Consider the following 20,120-nt stretch of genomic DNA (forward strand, 5'->3'; position numbering starts at 1 on the left):
CATTAGTGACGTAGTATCACGTGACTCTTCAGTGGGCGGACCATTGGTTGTGATCATCTCAAGCACGGAGCAAGGCAGCGCCGACCTTAGGGACGGGCTTAGTGGCACCCCCCCCCTCCACCCACCCCGAGCCACGCCAGTGGGAGCAAGTTTAGAGAGCCAAATGTAAACAATAATGTAAACATACTGTATGTCATATGCACGTATCTGACGCAAATAATAACTTAAGTAACTCAGCAATATTTTACAAGAAGACAAACTATTTTTGTTGCTACATATTTTGATTTTTTTGTTAAAGAAGAAATCATTTTGCCTCGAATAGAATGTATATACTTGAATAGGAAGTATTGATTATTGGCAACATAACGCACCGACGCACATTGTTTTTTTCCCTTCCATTTGTACAAAGACAGCCGTTCCATTTGAACCGTGTCCATATATTGTAGTTTTAATTGAGGATTGTTTTAACTGAACAGTACTCAGATATTGCTGTTCTCATTTTCAACAAAAATGGAAAAAAAAAAAATAAATAAAAACGAAAGTGCGTCATTGAAATTAGACAGATATAAATTCTGCTAACGGCGAAAAATAATATAAAATAACTTTATTGTTGCACATACGTGCCAACAACATAGATAAATACATTTAATATTACCAGGGAGGGTGGGAAAGAGAGATTAGACGTCACATGATCCGTCGCCACCATGACGTCACATATTCACACAGTTACCCCCCATGATGTATACAGATTACCAAAACTGATACCGCTTCTCTCCCCCTTTATAACGCTACCCACCAGCCGGAAGTGATGTCACCAAACGTCACCGCCACCACACTTAACCCTCCTCCTCCAGTCATTACCTCACCCATCCTCCGCTCACCACACTCATGCATATTTAAATTAATAATTCGCCGATTAAGATTATAATTAATCCTTTAATCGTCTTACTTCTTTCGACATTTGACAAAACGCTTGCATAATTTTGTCCGACGAAAAACATTTTTCACTTTAACACCCAGCTAGCGACTATCGTAAAATAGGAAGAGAAAATTATTATTGGTCAATTAGTATCGATGAATTCCGATTGTTTTAGCGCTAATTAATTAGACTCTGGTAGCAGCCAAGACACTGATGCCATTTACGTGACCAGTGTATGTTCCAGACGTTTTGCTCCGGGGGGGGGGGGGTGGGGGTGGAGGAGGACACTGGTAAAATTATGTTTTCTGTATAAATTCCATTTCTTTTTTTTTGGGGGGGGGGGGGGGTAGCCTCCATAAGAGATGCCTGGGAGAGACTCTGTAAATGACGTCATATGTTGTTTTTTTTTGCCTAGTGTTCTCACTCCAAAGAAGTGTATGCAATACGAAAGAGAAATAACCGGCTATTGTTAGAAATTAGGAGGGGAAGTAAATCTAAATAATGAGGGGTTGGAGTTATGTTTCTTCAATCAGCCTGATGGCGGTATTTCAGTCGTAGGTCAGGCGCTTATATTTGGGGTAGGACTTTTAAAATGGCTCCTACATTTGGAGTAGGTCTTTTAAAATGGCTCCTACATTTGGGGTAGGTCTTTTAAAATGGCTCCTCATTTTTAAGATGAGTGTTTTATAATGGCTCCCAAATTTTGGGGTAGGTCTTTAAAAATGGCTCTTAAATTTTAGGGGTAGGTATTTTAAAATGTCTCCTAAATTTTCGGCTAGGTCTTTTAAAATGGATCCTAAATTTGAATTTGAATGATGAATGTTCGGAAATGCCATTTTTGATGGGGAAAAAACAATTAAAAAAAAAGAGCCCACCAAATAAACGTTTACGATGATCCAGCGATCGAATAAAATGAATACAGATCAGACATTGAATAGTTTTAGGGGTGAGCACAAGTCGGACAAATCCCTCACACGCCACCGTCACTCACCCGCTTAAAGAGCGCACGCTCCACTTAACATAACACAAACAGGTAGCTAATGCGGTCATTGCGACATCTGAACCGATCACCGGGCCACCCAATCATTGGCCGCTCACCCCGGCACGTGACCAGCCCACCTGTGCCAGCAGCCAAGAGAGAATGTTACTCATCCATAGCTCAGGTGTTTTAATTAACGGCTCACCTTGTCAAAAATGGTGAAAGAGGGATTAAAATAATTGTCGAAAAAGCCATAATGTAAATCAATTGGTATTTTTAAAAAAACCCAGCTTTTATTTAACTTGCTTCCTCTTTCTGTCTATCTGTCGTCATTGATCAAAACTGCCGAGCGAAATTTCGATCACTTCTAGTTGACCGATTCGTTTCAAACTTGGCACTTGGGTCTAGACCCGATCCGATGACAATGCAATTTGACATTTTTGTCAAATTTGACTTAATATTATAGGCCTACCTTATTCTAATTTTATGAATTAATTAAAATTTCCCACATAAAGTACTATTTATCGCGCTATTATGAGCGCACTTTTCACGTTCCTTTGTTTGTTTTTCTCCTCCAGGTTTCGTCAAACTGTCACCAACAGAACCAGCCAAACACAGCCAGCACATCCGGGACGTTCTGGGGGACTTTTTGTCCTGGCTGACCCTTGACCATGACCTTTTGGCGCAGGCGCACCCGTACACTCTCATTAAGTCCGGCCTCTTCCCTCATGTCTTGCAGGTATATACAATGTGAATACTAAAAAATAATAACAAAATTATATATATATATATATATATATATATATATATATATATATATATATATATATATATATATATATATATATATATATATATATATATATACATATATATATATATATATATATATATATATATGTATGTATAAATATATATAAAAATAAATAAATAAATAAATAAATAAATAAATAAATAAATAAATAAATATATATATATATATATATATATATATATATATATATATATATATATATATATATATGATCCTATTTGTTTTATACTTGTATAACTGACTTGTGACTCTAACCTAACCCTAACCTTCCTCCTCTACAGACCCTACCGTTCTACTACAGCTCACGATTCGAGAGGAAAGAGGATTTCCTCCCGTGCAGGTGTCCCAAATGCCTCAGTCGATCGCCTTACGCCTACCCCACTTTAGGCCGACCCGTCCCCCACATGATGCCATCACTGCGCCCCATGCCCCTCCCCCTCCCTCTCACACCCCCATCCCCCTCCGACTCCTTATCCAGCCCGGGGTCCTCCCTCTCGCACATGACGTCATCGCCACGGTCCAACATGACGTCATCTCCCCTCTCCCACATGACGTCGTCGACCTTGTCCAACCTGACTTCACCTTCGCTCCCACAGTTCCCCGCCCGCCAACCACACGTGACGTCACCGCCCAGTTCCAGCATGCTTCCCTCCCCGCGGGAACTTGACTCCCCGTTACCAGGGCAACACCAGACACTGTGCATGGGTACCGGTGACCTCTTCAACAACGTGCCCTTGAACCTTTCAGCGCGGCCCAAGCTCAAGGAGTCTCGCTCGTCTAAAGAAAGATCGTTCCAGGTAACAGCCTTATCGCATTAACCGCACAAAGTAGAGATTCTGATCATTTCCCACCCCACAAAGTAGAGATTCTGATCATTTCCCACCCCACAAAGTAAAGATTCTGATCATTTCACACCCCACAAAGTAGAGATTCTGATCATTTCCCACCCCACAAAGTAAAGATTCTGATCATTTCCCACCCCACAAAGTAAAGATTCTGATCATTTCACACCCCACAAAGTAAAGATTCTGATCATTTCACACCCCACAAAGTAAAGATTCTGATTACTTCACACCCACACATAGAAAATATTCTGATTATCCCCCTCATGATTATTCCTCATTCACAACAAAGTTTGTGAGTACTTCGCAACACCACAAAGTAAAGATTCTGTTACCCCCCCCCCCCTCAAAAAGTAAAGATTATTAGTATTTTTCACTCACCATACATATAAATATTCTGACTATTCCTAACCCTATAAGCCCACCACTAGAACTAACCAATTAACCCTCTGACCCATATAAGCCCACCACTAGAATTAACCAGTTAACCATCTGACCCCTATAAGCCCACCACTAGAACTAACCAATTAACCCTTGACTCCCCAGTGCCGAGAGTGTGGCAAGACGTTCAAGAGGTCATCGACCCTGTCCACCCACATGTTGATCCACAGCGACACCCGACCCTACCCCTGCCCCTACTGTGGGAAGAGGTTCCACCAGAAGTCGGACATGAAGAAACACACGTACATACACACAGGTGAGCAGACACACGACCACACACACACACACGTACATACACACAGGTGAGCAGACACACAACCACACACACAGACGTACATACACACACACACACGTACATACACACAGGTAAGCAGACACGCGACCACACACACACGTACATACACACAGGTGAGCAGACATACGAGCACACACTCACGTACATATACACACATACACACGTACATACACACAGGTGAACAGACAATTTACCACACACACACACACGTACATACACACAGGTGAGCAGACATACGAGCACACACTCACGTACATATACACACATACACACGTACATACACACAGATGAGCAGACAGACGACCACTCACACACATAGGTGAGCAAACAGATGACCACACACACACACACACGTACATACACACAGTTGAACATGGATCGTATGAAATATAGGCACAGACAAAAAGTCACAGATGTGTATTTGCATGAAATTTGTTATAATTTTTATGTTTTTAGCAAGTGCTAATCTACATACGATTAAATTAAATGTAATGTAAACATTTATGATATATGTGCATATGTTGTATTTGTATGGTAACACACATAAGAATATTTAATCTTCCGTTATTGAATAGAATCACGTAGAATGTTCCAACCTACTCAGTTTTTAACCTGTTTTGTTTAAAAAAAAGAAACTTTGAATCAGCGTGTGTTTATAAAAAGCAAAGCCCATTTCGCATGGCATAGTAAAATATAACCCAGTTTGTTTTGTAACAAGTAAAGCCCATATATATTATTTAAACAAGCAAAGCCCACATCGTATGTTAACAACAAACAAAGCCCTCATATTGCGTGTACACGAAACACAGACGTTGTTAAAAGCTGTCAAGATGTACGCCCAAGCCCCCAACATTACCCAACTGAATGAAATTACATCGCGTACAAACGCCTGTTGTTGAATAAAAAACACAATCATGAGGCCAACGAAATTTAACGCCAGCGCGCATGCGCAGACGTTGCGTGTTTCTCATCACGTCATCCCGTAGGCTGGGTGTGAACGGCGGGACGGGGCCTAACCAAGCGTGACAAGGGGAGCCGGCCCAGCAAGTTGCGCCCCGGTTTCCGCCATCCATAATTCAGCCCAAGATCTCTGCACCGCGCTAGGGTCAGCCCAAATCCCGAGAAGATTCGGAACTCCGTGATTGAATTCGTTCTTCGTTAGTGACGCATGGATGAGCTATTTTTAACTTGTTAGAAAACCCGAATACCGCGTCTAAATTATAAGAAAAAAAGGGCTCTCTGCTTTTAAGATTTGCCCTTTTAAAAAACAGCAGCTTTGTTATTCCCAGATGGATGAAACTTCATTAGCATTTTATTCTAATTAGTGACTTAATAACACGATTATGGAAAGATTAGGCCATTTTAATTTAAAAGTTAAACCTTATCTAACATAGACTGTTGAAATGCGACCAACAGTGTATCTTTCAGACTTTTTTCTCCGGGGGCGGGGTACTTGATATTTTTTTGGGGGGGGGGGGGGGGAGCGGACTAAGTTTTCGCATGGGGCGCACACTAGTAAAAGTATATATTTTCTATATAAATTCCATTTCGTTGGGGGGGGGGGGGGGGCGGTGGACTTTCCTCAGGGGGGGGGGGGTGCTCCGCCCCACTGACCAGTGTCCGTGTGTCCATAACTCGCCCCACTGACCAGTGTCCGTGTGTCCCGTGTGTCCATTACTCACCCCACTGACCAGTGTCCGTGTGTCCCGTGTGTCCATTACTCGCCCCACTGACCAGTGTCCGTGTGTCCATTACTCGCCCCACTGACCAGTGTCCGTGTGTCCATGTTCATGTGTCCATGTGTCTATTGCAGGCGAGAAGCCCCACAAGTGCACCATCTGCGGGAAGGCCTTCAGCCAGTCATCGAACCTGATCACACACAGCAGGAAACACACGGGCTACAAGCCCTTCTCCTGCCTCAAGTGTGGCAAGTCTTTCCAGAGGAAGGTCGACATGAGGCGACACATTGAGCTGGCCAACCATTACTGAGGCGACACATCATGCGACACATCAGGCGACACATCAGGCGACACATTGAGCTGGCCAATCATTACTGAGGCGACACATCATGCGACACATCAGGCGACACATCATGCGACACATCAGGCGACACATCAGGCGACACATCAGGCGACACATTAGGCGACACATCAGGCGACACATCAGGCGACACACGACACATTGAGCTGGCCAATGATTACTGCGACAACCGATTACGTGATATCTCCTTGTTAGTTCATTTACCTCACGGCTGACTTACATTTTATTACCAAGTTTTTCTCTTTCTTTTCTTCATCGGACGGCGTCCGTTCACTTGTGCCATCAATTAAAACTAATCAATGATTGATTTGTGTATTGAACTTGATAACATTACAGTTTTATAGAATATCATTCTTTGATAAAAACAGTTCACACTTTTATTTATGTTGGGAAGGTAATTGTCTACTGTATAGAACATTGTTATGGCTGATCATTGTTTTACTGACATGTTCGATACATCGATCTCAACATCCAATCAATCGTTGTGTGCGGGTGTAAGGAATCCTCCAGTACATTGACTTGTTCTGGCTTGTTGTGGTGGGTCAAGGTGAATTTGTCGGGGGTCAAGGTGAATATGTTGGGGTCAAGGTGAATGTATCGGGGTCAAGGTGAATTTGTCGGGGTCAAGGTGAATTTGTCGGGGTCAAGGTGAATTTGTCGGGGTGAAGGTGAATTTGTCGGGGTGAAGGTGAATGTATCGGGGTCAAGGTGAATTTGTCGGGGTCAAGGTGAATTTGTCGGGGTCAAGGTGAATTTGTCGGGGTGTAGGTGAATGTATCGGGGTCAAGGTGAATTTGTCGGGGTCAATGTGAATTTGTCGGGGTCAAGGTGAATTTGTCGGGGTCAAGGTGAATTTGTCGGGGTCAATGTGAATTTGTCGGGGTGAAGGTGAATGTATCGGGGTCAAGGTGAATTTGTCGGGGTCAATGTGAATTTGTCGGGGTGAAGGTGAATGTATCGGGGTCAAGGTGAATTTGTCGGGGTCAAGGTGAATTTGTCGGGGTCAATGTGAGTTTGTCGGGGTCAAGGTGAATTTGTCGGGGTGAAGGTGAATGTATCGGGGTCAAGGTGAATTTGTCGGGGTCAATGTGACTTTGTCGGGGTCAAGGTGAATTTGTCGGGGTCAATGTGAATTTGTCGGGGTGAAGGTGAATGTATCGGGGTCAAGGTGAATTTGTCGGGGTCAAGGTGAATTTGTCGGGGTCAAGGTGAATTTGTCGGGGTCAAGGTGAATGTATCGGGGTCAAGGTGAATTTGTCGGGGTCAATGTGAATTTGTCGGGGTCAAGGTGAATTTGTCGGGGTGAAGGTGAATGTATCGGGGTCAAGGTGAATTTGTCGGGGTCAAGGTGAATTTGTCGGGGTGAAGGTGAATGTATCGGGGTCAAGGTGAATTTGTCGGGGTCAAGGTGAATTTGTCGGGGTCAATGTGAGTTTGTCGGGGTCAAGGTGAATTTGTCGGGGTGAAGGTGAATGTATCGGGGTCAAGGTGAATTTGTCGGGGTCAATGTGACTTTGTCGGGGTCAAGGTGAATTTGTCGGGGTCAATGTGAATTTGTCGGGGTGAAGGTGAATGTATCGGGGTCAAGGTGAATTTGTCGGGGTCAAGGTGAATTTGTCGGGGTCAAGGTGAATTTGTCGGGGTGAAGGTGAATGTATCGGGGTCAAGGTGAATTTGTCGGGGTCAATGTGAATTTGTCGGGGTCAAGGTGAATTTGTCGGGGTGAAGGTGAATGTATCGGGGTCAAGGTGAATTTGTCGGGGTCAAGGTGAATTTGAAGACAAGATCAAGTCCAGTGGTGTCATCAACAGTGACATGGTGTCAACATCTAGTGACTAGTGACACGGATTAATTGACATGCTGTCTATTGTGTCTTTAGTGATCTCACGCTAGGGACGCTTTTAAAATGACCTAATGTGTGTGACCTTATGTGAGTGACATAATGTAAGTAAACTAATGTGAATGACCTAACGGGAGTGACCTTATGTAAGTGAACTAGTGTCATTTACCTAAAATGAGATGACCTAATAATAAAAGTGAAGATAGAGATTACCCAAATGATTTAGGTCACGTGTGAACTATTTGTGACGTTGTAAATAGTGACTAATCAGGTGACCCGTCTCCTGGACTAAGGTCACCACCGCCATGTGTAACATAATGACCTTGTAACAAGACACTGACCTTGTAACAATGTAAGACACTGACGGTGTAACATATCATCCGAACTTTCTCTTGTACATCTAACTGCTTCCCTCTCTCACAGAGGAACGTTTTGTACAGTTATTCAAAATGGGTTATCGGTAATTAATTAATTAATTAAATCTTTTCATCATGTGTTTATTTATTGCCATGGTAAAAAAAAATACACGCGCTCAGTATAGGGTACCTACATTGTAATATGCCTGTCATTTGACTGTGTGTAACTTATTTTGTCTTGTGTGGTTGTGGCTGAGTTCAAGGCGGAACTATACAGAGGTGGGGGGAGGGGGGGGGGAGGGAATGAGGGACATTTAATTCCCAGTGGCCCCAGATAACAATAAATCTAAATGTCATTTACATCAAGCAACCCCAACATGTAAATATTAAGGGTCATTTCCTTTACTGTATGACCCCACCCACCCCTGACTACTGGGGATAATAATAATTCCGTTTGTATACTTTGTTTTCTAAGCATCAACATATCTAGTATTTATTAAAGTGCAATGTATAGAATGTCTTTGTTTTGATTTGATTCAGTTACCTAGATACCTCGCATAGCGATACTTCACCTATTCAATGGGAGCTGGGTATTCGCCACTCAATTATCAATGGGACAATAAATGTTTGAAAGAAGCCATATTCATCATTCTGTAATTACTATTCTTTGCGTTGACCATAATGTTAAACGCTAACTATTTTACAACCAAACTACACGCAACGGTAAAGTCTCAGTTTTTAAATACATTTTCTGTACATAATTCTGCTCAAGTGTAACTTATACCGTCGGGTGAGTTCTAAGATTTGTCATGCTAGTAACAAAACGACTGCCACACAACCATCAACATTTTTGTTTGCTGTTTGTTCTTAGCAGCCCATAACATATTCCATTTCAGAATTTACAATTTACATTTTGAAAATGTTACTTTCGATTTAGTGGCCAACTTCCGGTTACCTGACATGATGGCCTTTCGTAAAACAAAATAGAACAAGAGGCATTCAGTAAATTAAAAAAATGTATTTATCCTTTTTTTATTGATTCAAAAGATGAAAATAATAAAAAAAAATCTGTTGAATTAAAAATGTGTAGATTTTTAGTCATATCCAACTTTTCAATCATCAAATATTTTTTAGTCTGATGTGCGATTGTTCTTTGCTGTGAGTGTATGTGTGTATGCGTGCGTGTATATGAATGTGTATGTGTGTACGTGGACGTGTAGATAGACCTCCATGTTTTTTTCTTGTGATGTAACTATTGGCCTGTTTCGGTAGTTAGCCTTCATCAGCTCTGTTGTATTGATCTCACTGATATCTGTACCCTCTGGCAGATAAACAAGACGCTCTCTATAAATAGCTTTGTTACGACACCTTAAAATACTTGGGTAAAGGTTAATGTGAGTTTTAATTTTCGTTAATTACACGCTTATTTTAAAATTTTGATATTAGATTTGATTTAATGAAAGGGCGGGTTGGTACTGTACAGAAGAATAACTAGGTTTTGAGTTAAATTAAGGTAGATTTGAGTAACTGCTAAAAAGTTTAGATAAATGAATTACCTGAGATGTAAGATTAGGCTAATCCTCTCACAGTTTACTTTTAAAACAATTTCATTTTCCCTGGACACGTTTTGTTTAGCGTGTAATGTCCAGGAAATTATGGTACAATATTCGCAGCGAATGTGGCCAAACTTGCTGATTTAATGAATAAAAAACTGACAACATTCATGCTGTGTTTTGTTTTATTTTTAGAACATTGGAGTACAATGGAGAAGTTAAAGTACAGGAAGCAGAGGCGTAGCGACCCTTCCCGGCGCCCGGGGACAAACTTTTCGATTTGCACCCCCCCTCAAACTTTCGATTTGCACCCCTCCCTCGAGATTTTGATTTGCATCCCCCCCCTCCCCCTCAAACTTTCAATTTCCACCCCCCTCAACCTTTCAATTTATTTTTCCAACCCATTTTGGCGCCCCCTAAGCTCAGCGCCCGGGGACATATGTCCCCCCCCCCCCCCCGCCCCCCCCTCGCTACGCTACTGACAGGAAGTTAAAAGTAAAAAAAAGTGTATACGATGGAATGGAATAAATGTTGTGTATCAATTAAATTTAATTAATATGTCTTAGTTACAATTAATCAATGTCTTAGTTAAATTTAATCAATATATTTTAAAGTTAATCAATATATCATAGATTTAATCAATATATCTTAGTTAAAGTTAATAAAAAAGTAGAACATAGTCACGTTTTCTAGATTCAAATACTTAATTAGGAGAAAATGGTTATTGAAATAATAAATAAGGACACACAACATATAACATTAGATAGCAAAGTTGTACACACAACACATCATTCGGTAAAATTGTGGTGCACAGCATACATCATCATATAACATTATTATGCACATCACACATCGTTAGGTAACATTGCTGTACGTTTTTCTAATATGGAGATATCTTACCTGTTATATTACCTGTTACCATCACAAGGCCGATGTATCACCTGATACCATCACAAAGCCGATCTATCACCTGATACCATCACAAGGTTGTACTATCACCTGATACCATCACAAGGCCGATCTACCACCATATACCATCATAAGGCTGTACTATCCCCTGATACCATCCCAAGGCCAATATATCACCGAATAACATCACAAGGCCGATATACCACCTGATACCATCACAAGGCCAATATATCCCCTGATACCATCACAAAGCCAATATATCACTGAATAACATCACAAGGCCGTACTATCACCTGATACCATCACAAGGCCAATCTACCATCGGATACCATCACAAGGCCAATATATCACCTGTTACCATCCCAAGGCTAATATATCACCGAATAACATCACAAGGCTGTACTATTACCTGATACCATCACTACACAAGATTAATGATCCAGGTAAAGAAAAAAATAACGGACGTTCAAAGCTAAAGTGAAAGTAAAAACCTTTGCTCCGTCACACGAACCACACGCCACCGCGGGGGTCCGTGAACTTTTGAACTAACGGAGAATCAAATATCTAGACCTTCAGACGGTGATCTCAATAATTCAACGGCCATTTTCTTCACACCAGATTCGACTTTGATAATAACTCAAAGATGGTGTAAGTTGAAGGATTGTGAAAATATGCGGATGGGAGCTTGGACGAGAGTTTAAAAAAAAAATTAGAACAACCGACTTAAAGTTCAAACAAACGGATTTTATTATCCGCTCCGTTCTAACCCGGACAGTTCGGTCAGCCGTTGATGTCAACACGGTGCCAACAAGATGACAGAAGTTGATACGTCACGGACGTCACGTGATACGTTACGGGACGTCACCCACAGGAAAGACGTCAGTCACAGATCGTTGGACGTCAACAAAGTCTGTCGACTTGACGCCTCGTTGGTTTTTCATCGCCTCTGTTCTCGCCGTGTCAAACTGTCTGAAACAATGAATAACATGTTGTTGTTTTTTGTGTTTAATCGTAGTCCGAAGTACACAGCGATACACGATACAATTGGCTTAGACGTACCACTATTGGACAAATCAGCACCAAATCTTAATAATTTTCTCAGCGACGTCACTGTAGTGAATGACGTCATTGTTGTACTTCGAACCTGGTGGTACCGGGCGACATCAACACATCACACATACAAACAAATTAACACATCATACAACCAAACACATCAACACATCACACATACAAACAAATTAACACATCATACAACCAAACACATCAACACATCACACATACAAACAAATTAACACATCACGCAACCAAACACATGAACACATCACATATTTAAACAAATCAACAAAAACATCAACAAACACATCAACACATCACATATTTAAACAAATCAACAAACACATCAACAAACACATCAACAAACACATCAATACATCACATATTTAAACAAATCAACAAACACATCAACAATCACATCAACACATCACATATTTCAACAAATCAACAAACACATCAACAAACACATCAACACATCACATATTTAAACAAATCAACAAACACATCAACAAACACATCAACACATCACATATTTAAACAAATCAACAAAAACATCAACAAACACATCAACACATCACATATTTAAACAAATCAACAAACACATCAACAAACACATCAACACATCACATATTTAAACAAATCAACAAAAACATCAACAAACACATCAACACATCACATATTTAAACAAATCAACAAACACATCAACAAACACATCAACACATCACATATTTAAACAAATCAACAAAAACATCAACAAACACATCAACACATCACATATTTAAACAAATCAACAAACACATCAACAAAAACACATCAACAAACACATCAACACATCACATATTTAAACAAATCAACAAACACATCAACAAAAACACATCAACAAACACATCAACAAACACATCAACACATCACATATTTAAACAAATCAACAAAAACATCAACAAACACATCAACAAACACATCAACACATCACATATTTAAACAAATCAACAAACACATCAACAAAAACACATCAACAAACACATCAACACATCACATATTTAAACAAATCAACAAACACATCAAAAACGCATCAACACATCACATATTTAAACAAATCAACTAACACATCAACAAACACATCAACACATCACATATTTAAACAAATCAACTAACACATCAACAAACACATCAACACATCACATATTTAAACAAATCAACTAACACATCAACAAACACATCAACACATCACATATTTAAACAAATCAACAAACACATCAACAAACACATAAACACATCACATATTTAAACAAATCAACAAACACATCAACAAACGCATAAACACATCACATATTTAAACACATCAGCAAACACATCAACACATCACATATTTAAACACATCAACAAACACATCAACAAACACATCAACACATCACTCACATATCCAGACAGAACGGTGTGGTCGGATGTTACAGCGCCCGACTGATGACCCGAAAGTCTCAAGTTCGGATCTCGTACTCTAGTCTCGTAGGAGGTCGTTGAGTCCACTTAGCTCTAATGGGTACCTTTCACGTGTGGAAAATTAAAGGCGGCTGGGCACTTTGCTGGTAAACAAGATCCCTTCATACACCGTGATCAAGAAACAGATGAACTCTACTTCATCTGCCCTGTGGATCGACAGGTCCTACTTTTACTTTACACATGCAAACATCAAAACATCACACATATAGATAAGTTAATCAAAACATCGCATATAGATAAGTAAATCAAAACAACACATATAGATAATAAATAAAAACTTAACATATAGATAAGTAAATCAAAACAACACATATAGATAAGTAAATCAAAACAACACATATAGATGATAAATAAAAACTTAACATATAGATGATAAATAAAAACATCAAATTTAGATAAGTCAATAAAAACAACACACTATCAAACTAACCAACACATCCCTAAAAAAACGTCAACACAACAAATGAACTCACATTTTTAAAAATCTGCCAGCAATATTTAACGAGACCTTTTTCTGCAACGCACTCATGCCATTATTTACTTAATTTAATTAAAAAGTACAACAGCGAAAACTCATACACGGCCATAATTCGGGGTTCATTCAATCATCAGTGATATCATTTGGTCTTGTATTGTCCTATCTCTGTCCCAACATTTTTCCTGTCTCTGTCCCAACATTTGTCCTAGTATTGTCCTATCTCTGTCCCAACATTTGTCCTAGTATTGTCCTATCTCTGTCCCAACATTTGTCCTAGTATTGTCCTATCTCTGTCCCAACATTTGTCTTAGTATTGTCCTTTCTCTGTCCCAACATTTGTCCTAGTATTGTCCTATCTCTGTCCCAACATTTGTCCTAGTATTGTCCTCTGTCCCAACATTTGTCCTATCTCTGTCCCAACATTTGTCCTATCTCTGTCCCAACATTTGTCCTAGTATTGTCCTCTGTCCCAACATTTGTCCTATCTCTGTCCCAACATTTGTCCTAGTATTGTCCTCTGTCCCAACATTTGTCCTAGTATTGTCCTCTGTCCCAACATTTGTCCTATCTTTGTCCCAACATTTGTCCTAGTATTGTCCTCTGTCCCAACATTTGTCCTATCTATGTCCCAACATTTGTCCTAGTATTGTCCTCTGTCCCAACATTTGTCCTATCTCTGTCCCAACATTTGTCCTAGTATTGTCCTCTGTCCCAACATTTGTCCTAGTATTGTCCTCTGTCCCAACATTTGTCCTATCTTTGTCCCAACATTTGTCCTAGTATTGTCCTCTGTCCCAACATTTGTCCTATCTCTGTCCCAACATTTGTCCTATCTCTGTCCCAACATTTGTCCTAGTATTGTCCTCTGTCCCAACATTTGTCCTAGTATTGTCCTCTGTCCCAACATTTGTCCTAGTATTGTCCTCTGTCCCAACATTTGTCCTAGTATTGTCCTCTGTCCCAACATTTGTCCTATCTCTGTCCCAACATTTGTCCTAGTATTGTCCTCTGTCCCAACATTTGTCCTAGTATTGTCCTCTGTCCCAACATTTGTCCTATCTATGTCCCAACATTTGTCCTAGTATTGTCCTCTGTCCCAACATTTGTCCTATCTCTGTCCCAACATTTGTCCTAGTATTGTCCTCTGTCCCAACATTTGTCCTAGTATTGTCCTCTGTCCCAACATTTGTCCTAGTATTGTCCTCTGTCCCAACATTTGTCCTAGTATTGTCCTCTGTCCCAACATTTGTCCTATCTTTGTCCCAACATTTGTCCTAGTATTGTCCTCTGTCCCAACATTTGTCCTAGTATTGTCCTCTGTCCCAACATTTGTCCTATCTCTGTCCCAACATTTGTCCTATCTCTGTCCCAACATTTGTCCTATCTCTGTCCCAACATTTGTCCTAGTATTGTCCTCTGTCCCAACATTTGTCCTAGTATTGTCCTCTGTCCCAACATTTGTCCTAGTATTGTCCTCTGTCCCAACATTTGTCCTATCTTTGTCCCAACATTTGTCCTAGTATTGTCCTCTGTCCCAACATTTGTCCTAGTATTGTCCTCTGTCCCAACATTTGTCCTATCTCTGTCCCAACATTTGTCCTATCTCTGTCCCAACATTTGTCCTATCTCTGTCCCAACATTTGTCCTAGTATTGTCCTCTGTCCCAACATTTGTCCTAGTATTGTCCTCTGGCCCAACATTTGTCCTATCTCTGTCCCAACATTTGTCCTATCTCTGTCCCAACATTTGTCCTATCTCTGTCCCAACATTTGTCCTAGTATTGTCCTATCTCTGTCCCAACATTTGTCCTATCTCTGTCCCAACATTTGTCCTATCTCTGTCCCAACAATTGTCCTAGTATTGTCCTCTGTCCCAACATTTGTCCTATCTCTGTCCCAACATTTGTCCTATCTCTGTCCCAACATTTGTCCTATATCTGTCCCAACATTTGTCCTAGTATTGTCCTCTGTCCCAACATTTGTCCTATCTCTGTCCCAACATTTGTCCTATCTCTGTCCCAACATTTGTCCTATCTCTGTCCCAACATTTGTCCTATCTCTGTCCCAACATTTGTCCTATCTCTGTCCCAACATTTGTCCTATCTCTGTCCCAACATTTGTCCTATCTCTGTCCCAACATTTGTCCTATCTCTGTCCCAACATTTGTCCTATATCTGTCCCAACATTTGTCCTATCTCTGTCCCAACATTTGTCCTATCTCTGTCCCAACATTTGTCCTATCTCTGTCCCAACATTTGTCCTATCTCTGTCCCAACATTTGTCCTATCTCTGTCCCAACATTTGTCCTATCTCTGTCCCAACATTTGTCCTATCTCTGTCCCAACATTTGTCCTATATCTGTCCCAACATTTGTCCTATCTCTGTCCCAACATTTGTCCTATATCTGTCCCAACAATTGTCCTAGTATTGTCCTCTGTCCCAACATTTGTCCTATATCTGTCCCAACAATTGTCCTAGTATTGTCCTCTGTCCCAACAATTGTCCTAGTATTGTCCTCTGTCCCAACATTTGTCCTATCTCTGTCCCAACATTTGTCCTATCTCTGTCCCAACATTTGTCCTATATCTGTCCCAACATTTGTCCTAGTATTGTCCTCTGTCCCAACATTTGTCCTATCTCTGTCCCAACATTTGTCCTATATCTGTCCCAACAATTGTCCTAGTATTGTCCTCTGTCCCACCATTTGTCCATGTATTGTCCTCTGTCCCACCATTTGTCCTAGTATTGTCCTCTAGCCCAACAGCTTGTCCTCAAGTATGGGAATCATAAAGACAAACACTAGACCAGATCTCCGGGGCAGCTGACGCCACACCAACACGCCTCGCCCCGCGGGGTAGGTCAGGGCGTCATTCGGGCTAACTAGAGCGTGACGGTAGCTGGGTGGCGCTTTTTAAGTGAGGCATGGGCGCTCCTGGTGGGGAGGGGGTGGGGGAGTGAGGACCTAACCATGATCATTGACAACTGTAGCCTAATTATAGCGCAAGGGATCGATGTACTTTCTATTTTAATTAACAAAGTAATTAGATTAGCGGATTTAATTTAATTTTCTACTCGTTCGATGACACACTTGAGCGTCACATGGAGGTACTGAAATAATTTAATTAAACACAAATAAAAGAAACTTGACTGAGTTCATTTCTCAATGGTTCCAGCGGGATGATATAATTGTGTAGGAGTGTGATATGTTCGGTCGTCACAAAATCTGTTGCTGTTGTGGCGCTTAGAACTGTGGGTACACTGGGTCAAGTCAAGACCAGCGTTACCAGGCTATGTTGACCAGTTTATGTTGACAAGTTGACCAGGTTATGTTGACATGTTGACCAGGTTATGTTGACCAGGTTATGTTGACCAGGTGATGTTGACCAGGTGATGTTGACATGTTGACCAGGTTATGTTGACATGTTGACCAGGTTATGTTGACCAGGTTGTGTTGACATGTTGACCAGGCTATGTTGACCAGGTTATGTTGACCAGGTGATGTTGACCAGGTTATGTTGACCAGGTGATGTTGACCAGGTGATGTTGACCAGGTTATGTTGACCAGGTGATGTTGACCAGTTTATGTTGACAAGGTTATGCTGACAAGGTTATGTTGACCAGGTTATTTTGACCAGTTGACCAGTTTATGTTGACCAGGTTATGTTGACCAGGTTATGTTGACATGTTGACCAGGTTATGTTGACATGTTGACCAGGTTATGTTGACATGTTGACCAGGTTATGTTGACCAGGTTATGTTGACCAGGTTATGTTGACCAGGTTATGTTGACCAGGTTATGTTGACATGTTGACCAGTTTATGTTGACCAGGTTATGTTGACCAGGTTATGTTGACCAGGTTATGTTGACCAGGTTATGTTGACATGTTGACCAGTTTATGTTGACCAGTTTATGTTGACCAGGTTAGGTTGACCAGGTTATGTTGATATGTTGACCAGGCTATGTTGACCAGTTTATGTTGACCAGTTTATGTTGACCAGGTTATGTTGACGAGGTGATGTTGACATGTTGCCAGGTTATGTTGACCAGGTTATGATGACCAGGTGATGTTGACATGTTGACCAGGTCATCTTGACCAGGTGATGTTGACCAGTTGACCAGGTTATGTTGACCAGGTTATGTTGACCATGTGATGTTGACCAGGTTATGTTGACCAGGTTATATTGACCAGGTTATGTTGAACAGGTTATGTTGACCAGGTTATGTTGACCAGTTGAGTTGACCAGGTTATGTTGACCAGTTGAGTTGACCAGGTTATGTTTACCAGGTTATGTTGACCAGGTTATGTTGACCAGGTTATGTTGACCAGGTGATGTTGACCAGGTTATGTTGACCAGGTTATATTGACCAGGTTATGTTGACCAGGTTATGTTGACCAGGTTATGTTGACCAGTTGAGTTGACCAGGTGATGTTGACCAGTTGAGTTGACCAGGTTATGTTTACCAGGTTATGTTGACCAGGTTATGTTGATATGTTGACCAGGTTATGTTGACCAGGTTATGTTGACCAGGTTATGTTGACCAGGTTATGTTGACCAGGTTATGTTGACCAGGTGATGTTTACCAGGTTATGTTGACCAGGTTATGTTGACCAGGACATGTTGACCAGGTTATGTTGACCAGGTTATGTTGACCAGGTTATGTTGACCAACCTAGTTTGACCAGGGCATGGATTTGATCAGATAGAGCTGCACTAAAGGATAAATCTTTAGCAAAGCATATTAAATATTTAGAGGCTAAAGGCATGTTGGCTATCGAGAAACCCATCTAAGAGAGACAACTTCAACGTCAAACAACTGCTGCCTTGTAGTTGATTCTTGGGAGGACAAAAGTTATGGAAGTAATTTTGGGAAGAAAAGCTGGCTATAAACGGTGTCAACATGTGACACGCAATACTTAATTAAGTTGGAAGAAATCCCCTTTAATTTTAAAATTAAGAACGAAGAAGAGAAATAAGAGAAAATGTTACAGTATAACAACTTAATTGGAAATATAACCAATATCGAAACCCAAATATGCACCCATAAGCACACATCCCCCATCCCATGGCATATAGGGACCCCTAACTCAGAGAAGGAACCCCCACCCCAAATCGCGACCCCTAAATCAGACAAGGAAACCCCACCCCATATTGTGACTAAAGATCGTGACCAAGTGAAAAAGACCCCATCGACTGACCCCTAGACCCAAGAACCTGACCCCCCGTTCTACTACAATCCCCTAATGTAACAGAACTAAAAATCTGTTTTAATGTAGTTAACGTGAGACTAACCACTTCACTCGTACACCAATTAGCGCATGAAACTTTTTTTTTTAAAACGTTACATCCCGCTACCCCCCCCCCCCCCCCACCCCTGCTACAGTGACCCTCTCATTAAGCTAACATTAATCTGTTACTTGCCGCTCAACCAAATGACGACAATTTCAGACAAATTTATTCAAATGTCAAAACGACATCTGGCGTTGGAGTAGCGACGTAATTGATATCAAACGATTTCAGCCGGTACAGGATTATCGATTGTTTTTCTAACAGACACCCACCATTCTGTTTTTTATAGATCGAACTCTTCTGTTTTTATAGACCAACCCCTTTTTTATGGACCAACCCCTTTTTTATGGACCAACCCCTTTTTTATGGACCAACCCCTTTTTTATGGACCAACCCCTTTTTTATGGACCAACCCCTTTTTTATGGACCAACCCCTTTTGTTTTTATAGACCGAACCATTCTGTTTTTATAGACCAACCCCTTTTTTATGGACCAACCCCTTTTTTATGGACCAACCCCTTTTTTATGGACCAACCCCTTTTGTTTTTATAGACCGAACCATTCTGTTTTTATAGACCAACCCCTTTTTTATGGACCAACCCCTTTTGTTTTTATAGACCGAACCATTCTGTTTTTATAGACCAACCCCTTTTTTATGGACCAACCCCTTTTGTTTTTATAGACCGAACCATTCTGTTTTTATAGACCAACCCCTATTTTATGGACCAACCCCTTTTTTATGGACCAACCCCTTTTGTTTTTATAGACCGAACCATTCTGTATTTTATAGATCGAACCCTTCTGTTTTTATAGA

The 20,120-nt window shown here is 40.8% G+C and overlaps 1 protein-coding gene across 1 annotated transcript; it reads left to right on the forward strand.

The window, feature by feature from the left end:
- Positions 1 to 1,959: 1,959 nt before the first annotated feature.
- On the forward strand, positions 1,960 to 6,374 carry LOC131928153 (zinc finger protein Gfi-1b-like). The gene is made up of 5 exons (XM_059284093.1): positions 1,960 to 2,062; positions 2,477 to 2,637; positions 2,994 to 3,509; positions 4,101 to 4,251; positions 6,104 to 6,374. Exons 1-5 carry the CDS (start codon positions 1,960 to 1,962, stop codon positions 6,277 to 6,279), a joined length of 1,107 nt encoding a protein of 368 aa, XP_059140076.1. The 3' UTR covers positions 6,280 to 6,374.
- Positions 6,375 to 20,120: the final 13,746 nt, after the last annotated feature.

Source organism: Physella acuta, unplaced genomic scaffold (genome assembly GCF_028476545.2).
Source record: "Physella acuta isolate Inbredline_101_S28 unplaced genomic scaffold, ASM2847654v3 ptg001467l, whole genome shotgun sequence".
NCBI classification, from domain to species: domain Eukaryota; kingdom Metazoa; phylum Mollusca; class Gastropoda; family Physidae; genus Physella; species Physella acuta.

Coding starts and splice junctions, on each gene's coding strand:
- LOC131928153 (XM_059284093.1), top strand. CDS start 1,960: ATGCGGTCATTGCGACATCTGAACCGATCACCGGGCCACCCAATCATT. Junction 2,063..2,476: donor GCCAGCAGCCAAGAGAGAAT/GTTACTCATCCA, acceptor TTTCTCCTCCAG/GTTTCGTCAAACTGTCACCA. Junction 4,252..6,103: donor ACACACGTACATACACACAG/GTGAGCAGACAC, acceptor TGTCTATTGCAG/GCGAGAAGCCCCACAAGTGC.